This window comes from Daphnia pulex, chromosome 7 (assembly GCF_021134715.1).
Source record: "Daphnia pulex isolate KAP4 chromosome 7, ASM2113471v1".
NCBI classification, from domain to species: domain Eukaryota; kingdom Metazoa; phylum Arthropoda; class Branchiopoda; order Diplostraca; family Daphniidae; genus Daphnia; species Daphnia pulex.
Genome location: NC_060023.1, coordinates 1,399,704 through 1,413,044, shown reverse-complemented (window position 1 = coordinate 1,413,044; position 13,341 = coordinate 1,399,704). Strand labels below are relative to the sequence as shown.

Here is a 13,341-nt window from a genome sequence, read left to right as displayed (position 1 = left end):
GTTTGAGGTCCGCAAATTCTTCTTTTTATTTATTATTAACGATTTTTGTTTTCTTTTTCACCTGTACCCCAAAAAATAACTGCAGGTGAAAATGGAATACGGAAGCCAATAATCCGGACTCGTGTGGTCAATACACGATGGAGAAGAAGTTCTTTACCCGGAGTAGGTCACATCACCTTTTGTCTTATCAGGACCGTACCACCTGTTAGAGGTTGACAACCAAACTGGCGATTTATCTGGAATAGATTGCTGAACCCTAAAAGGTACATTTTGATGATCTCTCTTTTATTATTATTATTCGCCATCTGAATGCAAATGAAACAGGAAATTGAACGTTTTCGAAACAAAATAGAAAACTGGATTTCCTTATCCAAGATTTATGAGCTTTGTCGATAGATATAAGGTCATTGGGTTAAAGCCCTTTTGGTTTTCTCTCAACTGATGTAGTGTGTAGAGAGAAATTTTGGTTTTTCGTGTCAGAATAGCCGAATTTATCGTGAATTTTCTCTGAAATATTTCTTTTTGACCGCACTGGATAATAATAAAAGCCGGCTGTGTGTGTGTTTCTACTATACGTGTCACACCACACAACGGCCGGAATGATGAATGGTGTTACTCGCCCCCGTTATTATTTTTTTCTAGCCTAGTGCTCTTATTCTCTCCTCTATAGCTCGCCCAGTCTTCAATCGCCATTTGTTTTGGACGCTATTTAGAAAACCCAAGAACCGAACCCCCGGAGCATCAACGCACCTGCTGGACCCAATTTGGTGCCAATTTCTTCTTTCCACCGCCGTCCGTTGGAAACAGTTTGAATCTCAATCAACAGGTGGAGTAGTTGCCAATGATTAAAGGAAAAGAATTAAAAATAATAATATTACAAACCCCGCCCTTTTTCCCGCCGACTAACAGGTACTTTACCTTCACCCGAAAGTGTCCGCTCACAGGTGGTGAATCCATTGGGAAAAAAAGAAAAAGAAAATTAAGAAAAATTTTGACGATCAAACTTTTTTTCCGCCTGGACGAGTAAAGAGTCAAACGGGTCTATTTTTTCTCTAGTCTCTAAGCCAGAAACGAAAAAAAAAAACAGGTTTTTCTTGTAGATATAATAGATATTTATAATAATATTCACACACACACACAAAGTCACACAATTGAACGGGAATTCGAAAAATCTCTTCGTGAATTTTTGTCCATTTTTCTTTTAGCGTTCTTTTTCTTCGAATAATTAATTTAGGATGGGAGAAGGGATAAAAATATCAAATACTTAAATAAATGCGACCGCGGCTGATGAAGCGAGGGAGGTGGATGAGTTTTGTAGCACGTTGAAATGTTATAAAATATGTACTTAAATTTTTGTTAAGACTTGTCTCTTTTTAAAAAAATGTATGATTAAATTAATTAATGAATTATTTTGTGAATGATTTAAATTTAGACGGATGGTTCATCTTCGGAAGCAACTAGCGTTTCATTGGATTCACCCTCGGGCTGTTGCTGTTGTTCGTCACCGTCAATGGACGATTCAATGTCAAAAGTACGTCCTTTAATGATGTAAGGGCCTTCCGGAATGGCGGAATATTCCAATCTATTTTCAAATTCGTCTTATAATGAATGAATTTAAAAGGAAACTAAAATAGAAATTTAAAAAAAAAAACTCACGCAGGAACGCCGGATCGCTTCATAATCTCCTCGATCCTGTTTGGGATCTCTTTCCAGTTGATCCTCCTCAATCCGATTTCCTGGTCGGGACAAGACGTGACGACCTGAGTGGCGGTGGCCGTCATCTTCCTGGTCAGCGTCGAAGTGGCGATCAGCCGCTCGGTGATGGTCTCGGTGACGGTGAAGAATTCCGACATGGTGGACGTGATCATCATCTCTGTCGTTTCCGTTTCCGTCATGGTCATGGTGATGGTTTTGACTTCCGGCAACGAACTCCATTGATTGATGGAAGCGGCGCTGAGCTGCTTGGAGCTGGAACTGCTGCTGGTCTTGGAACTGCCCGGCCGGCTGGCCCGGCGGAAGATGGTGAAGAAATTGCTGAAGAAATTGGCCGACTGGGCATCGGCAACTCTTGCGTTCTGTGCGGCCAGGGCGCAAATCACAACGAACATCAACAACGAGCACTTGTTCATGATGGAAGGATGGATGAGGTGAGCAATGATTTCACACAATTGGTTCACGTTGCGCAGGAAAACTGGGCGGAATCGGTTGGGACAGCAGCGGAGACGAAGTCGAGCCACTCTGAACGGCTGATCAACACCAAATGGACTTGGTTGACTAGCCGCACTCGGATCTTATCTTTATATCTCTTCCATTGAGCTCCGCTGTGTGTGTGTAGTAGTAAGTCGAAGGCGTCAACCAACCACCGCCACCCCACCCTATCTTACTGGGTATACTGTACACCCACCCGGTGCTGCTGGGCCCAGGGGCCGGATGCTTATAAGGTGTTTCTCTTAATTCCTCCCCCCCTCCTGCTGCTGGATGGGGACGGAGTATCTACAATTTCTCCCTAATCTCTCTCTTGCATGTGTGTGTGGGTCTCATCTTGGCCGCCAATTGAAAAACAAGTGCCATCTGGACGCGATCTGGGATGCAGAACCCAGGAGGAGGTGGTGGTGGTCGGCTGCTGCTGCTGCTGTGGGGACAAATAGCGACTCTTTCTTCTTTCTCTTCTTTATATCTGCGGTCGGTATCAAATAGTTAAAAGTTTCTTTTCTTTCAGATGTTCTTGTACCCGTTTCCCGTTAGACTGGGCAGCAAGAAGAAGCTCATCGTTGCGTCGATTTTTCTTATCTCATTGTGGAGAAGAAAGAAGGCCTCATTGTTATCCACACACAGAGTGGGCCGTCGTCGTAGTAGATCAGAATCCCGGAATGTTTCTCTCATCATCAATTCTCAACGGGCTGTGGATGTAGACCAGACGTGATGATGAGATGGGCTCCCTCGTCCGAGTGAATGATGGCCGTGCGCTCGACTATCAACTTAGGCCGCTATATAGAATAAGGATTACATCTCGCTCGACTGCCTTATTGGGTTATTGGAATCCCTCCGACATTTGCCAAAAGAAAAAACCCAGTCAATTCTATTTCTATTTCTTCCAGGTGTGTGTGTGGGCATGTTTTTATTTGATTAGAAATCAATCAGCACGACTGGGAGGATGGCATTTTTTTGCGGTACCTGCGGAGACGCTGGACGTCGAAAAAATGATATGTATGAGCCAGGTAGAGAAACAGTTAATGGAATTGTAGATTGTAGGCCATCTTCTTGTTAAGCGACTGACCCACTAAAAATTTAAGACATGTTAACTAATTTAATTTGCTATTCAAAAAAGTTCAAATTTCCCGCCGAAATGCAAACAACTTGGCTCCAAAGGACTTTGATGAATAGCCGCTTGTTAGTTTGTTGACTCTTGTGTGCAACGCCGGCGACGACAGCTCACGACACGCTAGCAACCGTCTACACAAGGAATTAAATGAGACCGCAGGTTTTCTCCCAGTTGGAGTTAAAAAGGGCCCCCCCTTAAACTTTTTTGATCAAAAAAGAGAAAAGAGGTTATTAAAAGATTAAAGTGGTGGCCGGAATTTTGAGCCATTTATCGCTCGTTGGAAAGCCAATCGATGATCAATTTTAGCGATTAACTTTAATTCGATTAGAGCAGATTTTTCTCCCGATCGAAAAGGAAAACATGAGTAAATTGAACCGTTTGTCGTATTCCAATATATTTGTTCAAATTCGTAATGATTGGGAAAGAGATTCGTGTGGAAATTTTGTCAACATCCGTGAATGTATTTTATACCGTTAAATTTTTCAATCGAAAGTGATTAAAAATATTTCTATTAAGCGGAGAAAACGACGGGATTATCCGATAGTTGTAAAATCTTTTTTTTTTTTCTTCACCGGGAAGTGAATGGGAATAAGATTTTATAAGCCAAAGCTCTCTCGAGATGGGCAGTAAGGATATGTTAGCCATCCGGACAGTGATACTGTTATTGTCTGTGTGTGTGTACAGTATTATTTTGCTTTTAATTTGTTTTCCGTAGTCCTTGTTATTTAATCTAACGGGACTGGGAATTTCGTGTATTTTCGGGAGTCCGTTTTTAGCTGGGAGAAATATTTTTTGAATTGTTTTCCATCGAGAGAAAAACGATTAGAAAATTTTTGTGGAAAGCGGAAACTTGTTTAATTCGCCAAACATTTTCTCCACCAAGTCACTCACGGTATACACACCTGTATGTGCGTTATGCTCGGTCATTGGCGGCTCATTTTCTTTTTTTTTTTAGGGTCACCTGGTTTGATTCTTTCAAAAAATGAATTAGCCTATAAAAATATAACCGTTCATAATTCATTTGACAGTTTTCCCCAAATTAAACTGAAAAGCTTGACTGTTGTAATACCAGTGCTGTGCTATTCACGTGTCGCATTAACCAAGTCCCCCGTCCGATTTATTTGGTGAAAGGACCACCTATTAAATTCAAAGTAGACCGACTTTCCCGCGCGAATTTGACTTGTCACACCACAACGGCCGGCAACCTATTTATACGGTACTAGTAGTATTTTTAATAACTACACACTATGTATCGTACAGTAGAGTTACATTCTGTTGAATCAAAAAGTGAAGACAAAAAGTTTTGCGGTTGAAAGCCCCTCGGTTTTTTAATCGGGGCCGCTGGTCTTATATTGGCGCTAACCTAAATTTTCCCCTCGCGTCGACATGTACAAACTCGGCACGGAATTGTCTTTTCTCTTATTGCTCCTGTCGCAGTTTAGTGAGCCGAGACTCTTTTGTGAAATCGGGAACACCGGCCATCATTTTCAAAATTCGAATATCTTCCATGACGGAAGAAGAAGAAATGGACAAAAGGATTTCATTGACTTGGTGTTAAAAAATATGTAAAAATTTGAATGAAAGCAGCGGGGATCTGGACATTTTATACTGGATGTTGTATCAGTATATTTTCATCAGGTGTCTGATTGTTGTTAGCGTGGACCACATGGTGTTGCGCAGCCCATTTAGAATACGTTGTATAGCTTGTAGTGTATGTCGCAGGTGTAGATTTTCGGTCGTTCAACTTTATGTTTCCTCTCTTCATCTTCTTCTCAGTTGCACTGGCCGGCCGGTTCGAAACTCACAACTCACGCTCTTTTGACCGGCAGGCCGTTGAACGCTCTTCCGTCAAAGCAGATTTACACGTCACCGGCCGTGTCGGGGTATAGCAAGCCAAGCACATTTTAATAATCTCCATTTAAAAAAAAAAAAAAAAAAGAAGTGCTAAAAAGATGTCGGCCAAGTGATTCAGTCACGCCTCGTATATCTCCGACGATCGTGAGATTTTCTTTCTAAATATATATGAATTTTGATTCTTTTTCTTTTCCAATCTATTTGCTTTAATAGTTTCTCCCATTCACAGTCCAATAAAATCTAAAAAAGAAAATTTTTATTCATATCAATTTTGGGCGGAGATCGCACACTAAACAATTCAACGAATCTCCTGTGTGAACGAGTTCATCTTATTTTACACGAACGGTCAAGAATTTCTTTGTGTATCCAAATTTTGAAATTTATTCAACATTTTTCCTGGGGGTAGTTTTTTCGCGATTGGCCGATAACTCAACGATTCTGTAGTAGATCCGTAAAATGAAATAAGTTTCAAATTTAATGAACCCAAATCGTTATTATCATTTACTGCGGTAGACATTTAATCGAACTTACGTCAGCGTTGAATTCCGTCCATTTAGCGCGATCCCGTTATAACTTCTTTTTCCAGATCTCTGATTCCATTGCAAATTCCCTTTCGAAAAAGCGTTTGCCTATTTAAATGGGTTATTTATAGAACTGAGTCTCTTGTAAGATCTAGGAAATATTACCTTAGGTCCATTTGCTTTCCCGAATTGAGTCTTCAAAGAGAAAAGCTGAAACTGTCGACGAACATTTAGGAATTTGAAAATGTCCTGTAAGAGTTTCTTTGATTAATCAAAATTTATTTCAAAAGGAACAAATGGCCTGTACAGGAAATCAAAATCTTGTTAATATTTTACCTTTAGATGTAACAGCAGTAGATGTGATAGCATCAGAAGTATTTCGGTCGTGTCACCATTATCTTCAACTTGGTAATTGTGAAACAAATTAACCGATAACAGCTCTTTTTCTTTTGATTCTTTTGATTATCGCACCTTTTTAAAATTTAATCAGTCGAGCAGACGACACAGATTTTGCCATATGTTGTCGAATGAAAATTTGGACAGGATGACGGGAAAATGCAAACATTTTAAAATATCTTTTCTCACACTTAATTCAGTCAAATTATTATTGAAAAAAGAAAATGTATTTTTACTCGTATCGCCCACTAAAATAATTCAACAATGGCTGTGCACGCCCGTTGTGTGAACCAGCGCATTCTTTTTTTACACGACGACGGGATAAATTTGTTGTGCTCACCAATTTTGCATATTATTAGCTATTTTTCTTTTCACTGGTAAAAATATTTCTCCGCTGATTCTTCCATTGGAAATTCCTAACGGAATAATTGCTCGGTCGTTACTCATTAAATTTGTTTAACTATTCTATACGTTTGTTTCGACAGGAAATGCGTCATTCTTGTTTCCCAATTACCAACTATTTACCCAAAAGTTTTTAAATACCTGGAAAAAAAAGAGGGGAAAAATAATTATTCTTTCTCGTTAATACTGGCCACCTTCCGATTTACAGTTACATTCCGTTCCGTAGTGCGGAAGCGCCGCCATGTTTTCTCCCGCTTCTCCCAGACGCCACACAAGTTCGTGCCATTTAAAATTCCGCCGCCGGTCAATCGCTTTTTCTCCGACTGGGATAAAATATTTGTTACATAATTCTGGAATTTCTACGGAATAATAAATAATAATAATAATAATAATAAAAATAATTCTATCGAAACTATATCACAGAGACCCTCCCCCTCTCTCCACCGAAATCCCGGACCGATTTCGTGACCACGATCGCTATTTCACCTAATTTCAATCCAAATCTAATCAGCACAATTCTCCGTACATTTGAGGTAAAGATAATAATATATGCGCGCGCGCGCGCAATCTGGAATTGTTTCTAGGGCGAATGGTCAGAAAGTCAAAATAAGTTACAGAGCTTTGCCAATTGAATTTCGACAAATTTTTTTCAAGTTTTTATATTGAATTGAATTTTTTGTTTGTTTGTTTTTTGAATAAATTAAAGGGAGATTTACACTGATTAATTGGTGTTAGTTAATTGAAATTAAGATAAGTTAGTGTTAATTGTTTGAATTGTTGCGTATTTTTAGAAGTTTTACGATGCCATCTTGATCATTGGAGAGCGTCTGCTCTGCTGTTCCATGAACGACGATTCAATGTCGATGGATCGTTTGATGATGTAAGGAACGGCAGTGACAGCTGACGGAGTTAACCTGGAAATAGCCAACAAATTACTGGTAATTATTTAATGAATTCTTTGATTGAAAATAATAAACTTACGGAGCCATTTTCAGATTGGCTTTTTTATCATCCAGCTGGACACTTCGGCGACGTTTGGCTGGAGCCGCTTCCGGAACGGCCGTCTCTGTCTGAGTATTAGCTGATGTCTCTGTCACCGTCGTAGGGACGATCTCCGTGGAAATTTCAGTGATCGTTTGAGTGGAAATTTCAGTCGTCGTTTGAGTGGAAATTTCAGTTGTAATTTGAGTGGAAATTTCCGTCGTCGTAAGAGTGGCCGTTTCGGTAACTGTGCTGACCTCCGCCGGAAGAGTGATGGAAAGCGTTTCGACGGGCAACGTGATGGTCTCGACAGTGGACGTGCAAATCTCGACGGGCAGCGTTATGGACAGGGTTTCAGTGATCATCGACGAAGTGGTGACCACCTCCGTCATGGTCGACATCACAGTCACTTCCGGAAGTGTAACGGTGGCTGTTTCGACGGATGTCACCAGTTCCGTCATGGATTCCGTGACGGTGGCCGTCGAGACTGTCGTCTCCATCGCCGTCACGGTGATTGGCTCAAGTGAAACGGTTTCCGTTTGGCGGATGACTTCCGTCGTGGTCACCGGAGACTCTGTCGTCGTCATGGATGTGGTGGATACCTCCGTCGTTGTTACGGTCGTGACGGAAGGCTCCAGCTGGACCGTTTCCATCTGGATTTCCGTGACGATGGACGTCAGCAGCTCCGTCGTCGTCACTGTGGAAGCCGGAAGCGTCACCGACATGGTCTCGATGCTGAATTCCGTCGTCGTGCAGATCTGCGTCTCCATTTGGTACTCGGTGAAAGTGATGGGCGCTACCGGAACGGACTGGACCTCCTTGACTGTCGAAGTCGACCATTCCGTCAGGATCATGGTCATAGTTTCCGTCAGCGTCGTCTCGACAATCGACGTCTCGATGATGGCGTCATTGGTGACGGTGACAACGACATCGCCCACGGATGACGACGTTTGCTGCCGACTGACGCGCTGGAAATTGCCCAAATTGCTGAACAAGTTGAAGAAATTGGAGAAGATGTTTTGAGCTTCGGTTGAGTGGCGATCCACAATCAGGACACTGGCCAACACGACGATAAACAGAAATTTCATTTTCGTCTTTTTTAGGTTTTCTCTTTATTTGTGACTTGCCACTCGTCCAACTTGTCTACGAGCACCCAATAAACTGATGCGATTCCCAGGCCGGAGCTACTGTCATATATGTAAGGATATCCTAGTGCAGGTAACATGCCAGCGAAGAAGCCGAAGAAGAGGGTAAAAACAAAATAACTCGTCATTCCGTCGCTGGCGGTCAAATGGGCGGAACAGCGTGCCTGCCGGTGTGTTTGGCCCATCGCTCAAAGAGACGGACGACCGAGTCCCGCGGCGAAGAGCAACCCCCCTCCCCCGTCAGGGTAATCATCTACAGGTAGGTACATGTTTTGTACGGTTGCGTCAGAAAGTGGAAGAACCGAAAGAAACAACAACATCAGCTGGGCGCGAAGCTCTATATGCAACAGCGGATGCGGTCTTTAGTTCCGACAGGTTGCACGTCTTTTGTGTACATACTGGAACCCATTCAAGAGTGCAGGGCATTTACACACGTATCATCTGCAACTAAAGAAATAAAACATTTGTTTAAAAAACAGCTGTGGTGTTTCTTGTTTAAAAGAACTGAAAGATTATGACCAGGGTCAAACCAAACAGGAAGACGAGGGGGGAGAAAAATTTGTTTTAAAAAATGCACAGAAAATGTTTATAGAGTCATCAACTGCTGGACGTGCACACATAACGGTCGCGTCCATTACCGTAGTACAAAAGACGAGAGAAAAGAAGAACCCGCTTTCGTCAAAATGTCCCGTTTGTTTTGAGAGTCTTAACTTCTTCCCCCCTCCTCCGCTGTAATATCTTTTAGACACATCTCTCTTCCGTTTGAATTATAATTTAAACGGTTCAGTTGTGGATGGAGTTATTTTCAAGTTTCAACAGTCTACCTGCTGTTGTTTTGGAGGGGGGAAAGCTAAGAAGTTCTCTTGTCGGCACATGCTTCGAGTTTTTCACAGTTTGTCGAGATGACAATCGTTATATCAATACGTCTAGCAGGCCGTTATTATGGCGTAGACTATTGTCAGAAAACGTGAAGGAGCGGTTTTTTTTTCAGTTGCCGATAATAACGTCTTTTTTCTGATGGGTGGAAATACATATCTTTAGTCTCTTCTATTTTAGAAAAACACCGCACTCGGGGGAAATTCTTTCCATTGTTGGGCAAGTGGCACGTTTTGGAATGCTCAACTGGAGAAATGGCCGGCATCGTAACGGATGAATACGTAAATAGGTAATTCGGGAAGACTAACAAAAGCCAATCAAGCATTATTTCTTTTTTTGTAAAAAGAAATTGACGATGAGTGGACTTTTATTGGAAATTGTGCAATGCAGCAAATTACCCCCACGTTATTTCCTAGCAGACGAACTAGCACGAATCGACAACGAGTGCAGTTGTCTTGTTCTTGACAAATCAAACAAGTTTCCAATTTTTCTATTTTTTAATTCAAATTTTGACTACTTTTTTGGGATAGTGTGAATCATGATTTATTAAATTCTTGTCGATTCAAATTGTTTTCATTGTGGGAAATTGAGCTGCCGTCGTAGAGTTCCGCACACTTTCGGGCAAACACTTTGACATGAGAATGACTGACTCCTCGTCACAGAATAATAATGACGGTGCTAACGGTTCGCACGGCAAACGTCCTGCTCAGAATAGTGGGAATTCGGGAGCTTCCTTCCCCAAAATAGTTAAGTTTAATGGTAATGCCCACAGACCTCCAGGCAGGGATTCAAACTCTCCCAATAAACGACCTATGCCAGCACACTACTCTAGAGAGGACTTGCTGGCCCAACGGCAGGCCTTACCAATCTACCCAGTTCGCCAAAAGTAATATTTCTTTAGTAAAATTTTGTAATGTGTTTTGTTAATGCATTTTTGTTTGTTTTTAAAGGTTACTTGAAGAACTGAGGAAACATCAAACTTTAATCGTTATTGGAGAAACTGGAAGCGGGAAAACAACACAGATTCCCCAGTACATCTTCACTCATGCAATGACTGAGAATGGAACTATTGCAGTCACTCAGGTTTGTTAATTCTACCCATTTTATGTGGGAAAAGTTTAATTGTAGTGTTTAAATCTTTTACAGCCAAGAAGAGTTGCTGCCATAACTCTTGCCACCAGGGTAGCGCAAGAGATGGGTGCTCAGCTTGGCACAACAGTTGGATACACTGTACGCTTTGAAGACATGTCCAACTTCAAAACCAAAATCAAATTCTTGACAGATGGTATGTTACTCAGAGAGGCCATGCTGGATCCACTCCTGAAGAGATATAGCGTCATCATTCTTGATGAGGCTCACGAAAGGACCATTCACACAGATGTGTTGTTCAGCGTTGTCAAAACTGCCCAGAAACGACGTGCAGAACAAGGAAACAATAAGTTGAAAGTGAGTTTACCTTTTAACTTTATCAGCATTGAATGACATAACATAATTCCATTTCTTAGATTGTGATCATGTCTGCCACTATGGATGTTGACCATTTCAGCCATTATTTCAATAAAGCTTCCGTAGTGTACCTGGAAGGTCGACAGTTTCCTATCCAAGTCTTTCACGCCAAGCAAACTCAAGAAGACTATCTTTTTAGCTCATTGGTGACTCTCTTTCAAATTCATAAAGATGCACCAGCTGAGTAAGAAAACATCTATTTTCAAATTGTCCTATGATCCTGTTTATAATTCTCTTTTGATTTTTGTTTACCTAGTCATCACATTCTAATCTTCTTGACCGGCCAAGAAGAGATTGAAGCTTTCGCCAAAAGTGCTCGTACGATAGCCAAGGTATACAGTTTAATCTAAAAAAATTTTAAAGTAAACAGCTTATTCACGTGGTAAATATTTACTATAGGACCTGCAAGGCAAATATCCAAATTTAAAAGTTTGCCCACTGTTTGCAAACTTACCGCAAAATCAGCAGATGGAGGCGTTCAATAACCCACCGCCAAACACAAGAAAAGTGGTGCTCAGTACAAATATTGCTGAAACTTCTGTCACGATTGATGGTATACGTTACGTTATCGACTGCGGTCGCGTCAAAGCCAGGTAATTTCTACTACACAATCATCATGCTTGGATTTTGTCATTGAATCTTTGTATCAATGATTCAGAACTCACATGCCCGCTACTGGAATGGATATTCTTAGAATACAAAAAATCGCCCAGGCTCAGGCTTGGCAACGGGCTGGTCGAGCTGGTCGACAAGCAGCCGGATTCTGCTATCGTGCCTATACATTGAATGTAACTTTTTAAAAGTTATTTGAGATTTGTGATTAGTTGTAAAATGTTGGTTTATTCAATTAGGATTTTGAGAAAATGGCGCCAAATCCAATACCTGAAATTCAACGTAAGATTTATAAGTAAAAATGCCATAAACACTATATTGACAGAATTTTTGGAAATTCTAGGTTGCAGTTTGACTACTGTTGTGCTTCAACTTCTGGCCTTGGGCGTGCAAGATCCGCTGAATTTTGATTTCATGGATAAACCGCCAACTGAGGTAAGATTCCCTGAAATGTTTGGACTATAGATTGAATTGTGTACGTATTTCATTGAATCTAATCGATTCCACAGCTTATCGAAGGAGCCATGCGGGAACTTCACTTACTGGGCGGGATTCAATCGACAGAGAAACCTGTTTTAACCGAAGTGGGCCAACAGATGGCAGCTTTCCCACTTGATCCACGCTTCACCAAACTGATATTGGCATCGAAAGAGCTCGGATGCACGTAAGTTTTGCCGCTTGATTGGATTCCCGTGCCAGTGATTCAGCAATCAAATCGACCGGTTGCGGTCGTTGTGTTTGTGTCTTTTAATCGCAGGGAGGAAATTGTGAGCATCGTCGCGCTGTTGTCGGCCGATTCGATCATGATCAACGCCACTGCCCAACGGGAACAGGCCAACAACGTCCGTGCTAAATTCGCTTCCTCGGAGGGCGACCATATGACTCTGTTGAACATTTTCCGCGCTTTCAGAACAGCTAAACAGAACCGAGTAGGTGTTGACGAACCCACTAAATTGTGATTTACTGTAACACTGATTGCATTTGTGTCGTCGTTGTAACACGGGCAGAATTGGTGTTTTGAGAACTTCGTCAATTACCGGAACTTGCTGTACGCCGTCGAAGTCCGGAAACAGTTGGCTGAGTTGTGCGAGCGGATGAACATCCCGATGAAATCGTGCAATCCACAGACGGAACCGGTCCGCCGATGCCTTTTATCCGGTCTCTTTCTCTCGGTCGCCGAGTACCAACGCGAAGGACACTATCTCACTGTACGATATTGTCTTCTTTTTTTTATTTTCCTCATTCCATCCATTTAACGACTTTGTTTTGTAACAGCTTGGATCTCGTCAAACGGTGGCTATCCATCCGTCGTCTGTTCTTTTCCACTCGAAACCGTCTTGCATCGTCTTCACCGAGCTCGTTCAAACTGGCAAACGTTACGTCCGTCAAGTGACGCTTATCGATCAAGACTGGATAGAGGAATTACCCAAAGACACAGTTTTACAGCTGCGCCAAGTAAGAATAGATTGTTGGCGGATCGAAATCTTCTTGGTTTCCAATTGGATGACGACTGGTTAAATTTATTATTATTTTTGCTTTTCCATTTAGACGTTTCGAGGGACTGTCAGCGGACCGCATCGCAAATGATAGCCAGAGTTCTTGTTATTTTGTTCAACCACATCGGGAATACCAATACATCCATTAACGAAAATTATATTGCAGTTGTGTATTCCTAGGCGGACAAGGGTTCAATAATCCCCCCCGATTCCACGATTGGCGGTTTTTT

The 13,341-nt window shown here is 41.7% G+C and overlaps 3 protein-coding genes across 3 annotated transcripts; 1 reads left to right on the top strand and 2 right to left on the bottom strand.

The window, feature by feature from the left end:
* Positions 1–1,427: 1,427 nt before the first annotated feature.
* LOC124197146 lies at positions 1,428–3,756 on the bottom strand. The gene is made up of 2 exons (XM_046592432.1): positions 1,657–3,756; positions 1,428–1,582 (listed from the first exon to the last, which is right to left on the bottom strand). The coding sequence occupies exons 1-2, from the start codon at positions 2,127–2,129 to the stop codon at positions 1,429–1,431; spliced, it is 627 nt and encodes a 208-aa protein (XP_046448388.1). The 5' UTR covers positions 2,130–3,756; the 3' UTR covers position 1,428.
* A 3,372-nt stretch (positions 3,757–7,128) lies between these two features.
* Positions 7,129–8,693, bottom strand: LOC124197143 (predicted GPI-anchored protein 54). The gene is made up of 2 exons (XM_046592429.1): positions 7,477–8,693; positions 7,129–7,409 (listed from the first exon to the last, which is right to left on the bottom strand). Exons 1-2 carry the CDS (start codon positions 8,562–8,564, stop codon positions 7,292–7,294), a joined length of 1,206 nt encoding a protein of 401 aa, XP_046448385.1. The 5' UTR covers positions 8,565–8,693; the 3' UTR covers positions 7,129–7,291.
* A 1,208-nt stretch (positions 8,694–9,901) lies between these two features.
* On the top strand, positions 9,902–13,269 carry LOC124197141 (ATP-dependent RNA helicase DHX33-like). The gene is made up of 14 exons (XM_046592427.1): positions 9,902–10,383; positions 10,448–10,580; positions 10,644–10,943; positions 11,003–11,187; positions 11,260–11,335; positions 11,403–11,596; positions 11,662–11,791; positions 11,855–11,897; positions 11,959–12,050; positions 12,125–12,279; positions 12,373–12,544; positions 12,623–12,823; positions 12,891–13,070; positions 13,164–13,269. Exons 1-14 carry the CDS (start codon positions 10,133–10,135, stop codon positions 13,200–13,202), a joined length of 2,151 nt encoding a protein of 716 aa, XP_046448383.1. The 5' UTR covers positions 9,902–10,132; the 3' UTR covers positions 13,203–13,269.
* Positions 13,270–13,341: the final 72 nt, after the last annotated feature.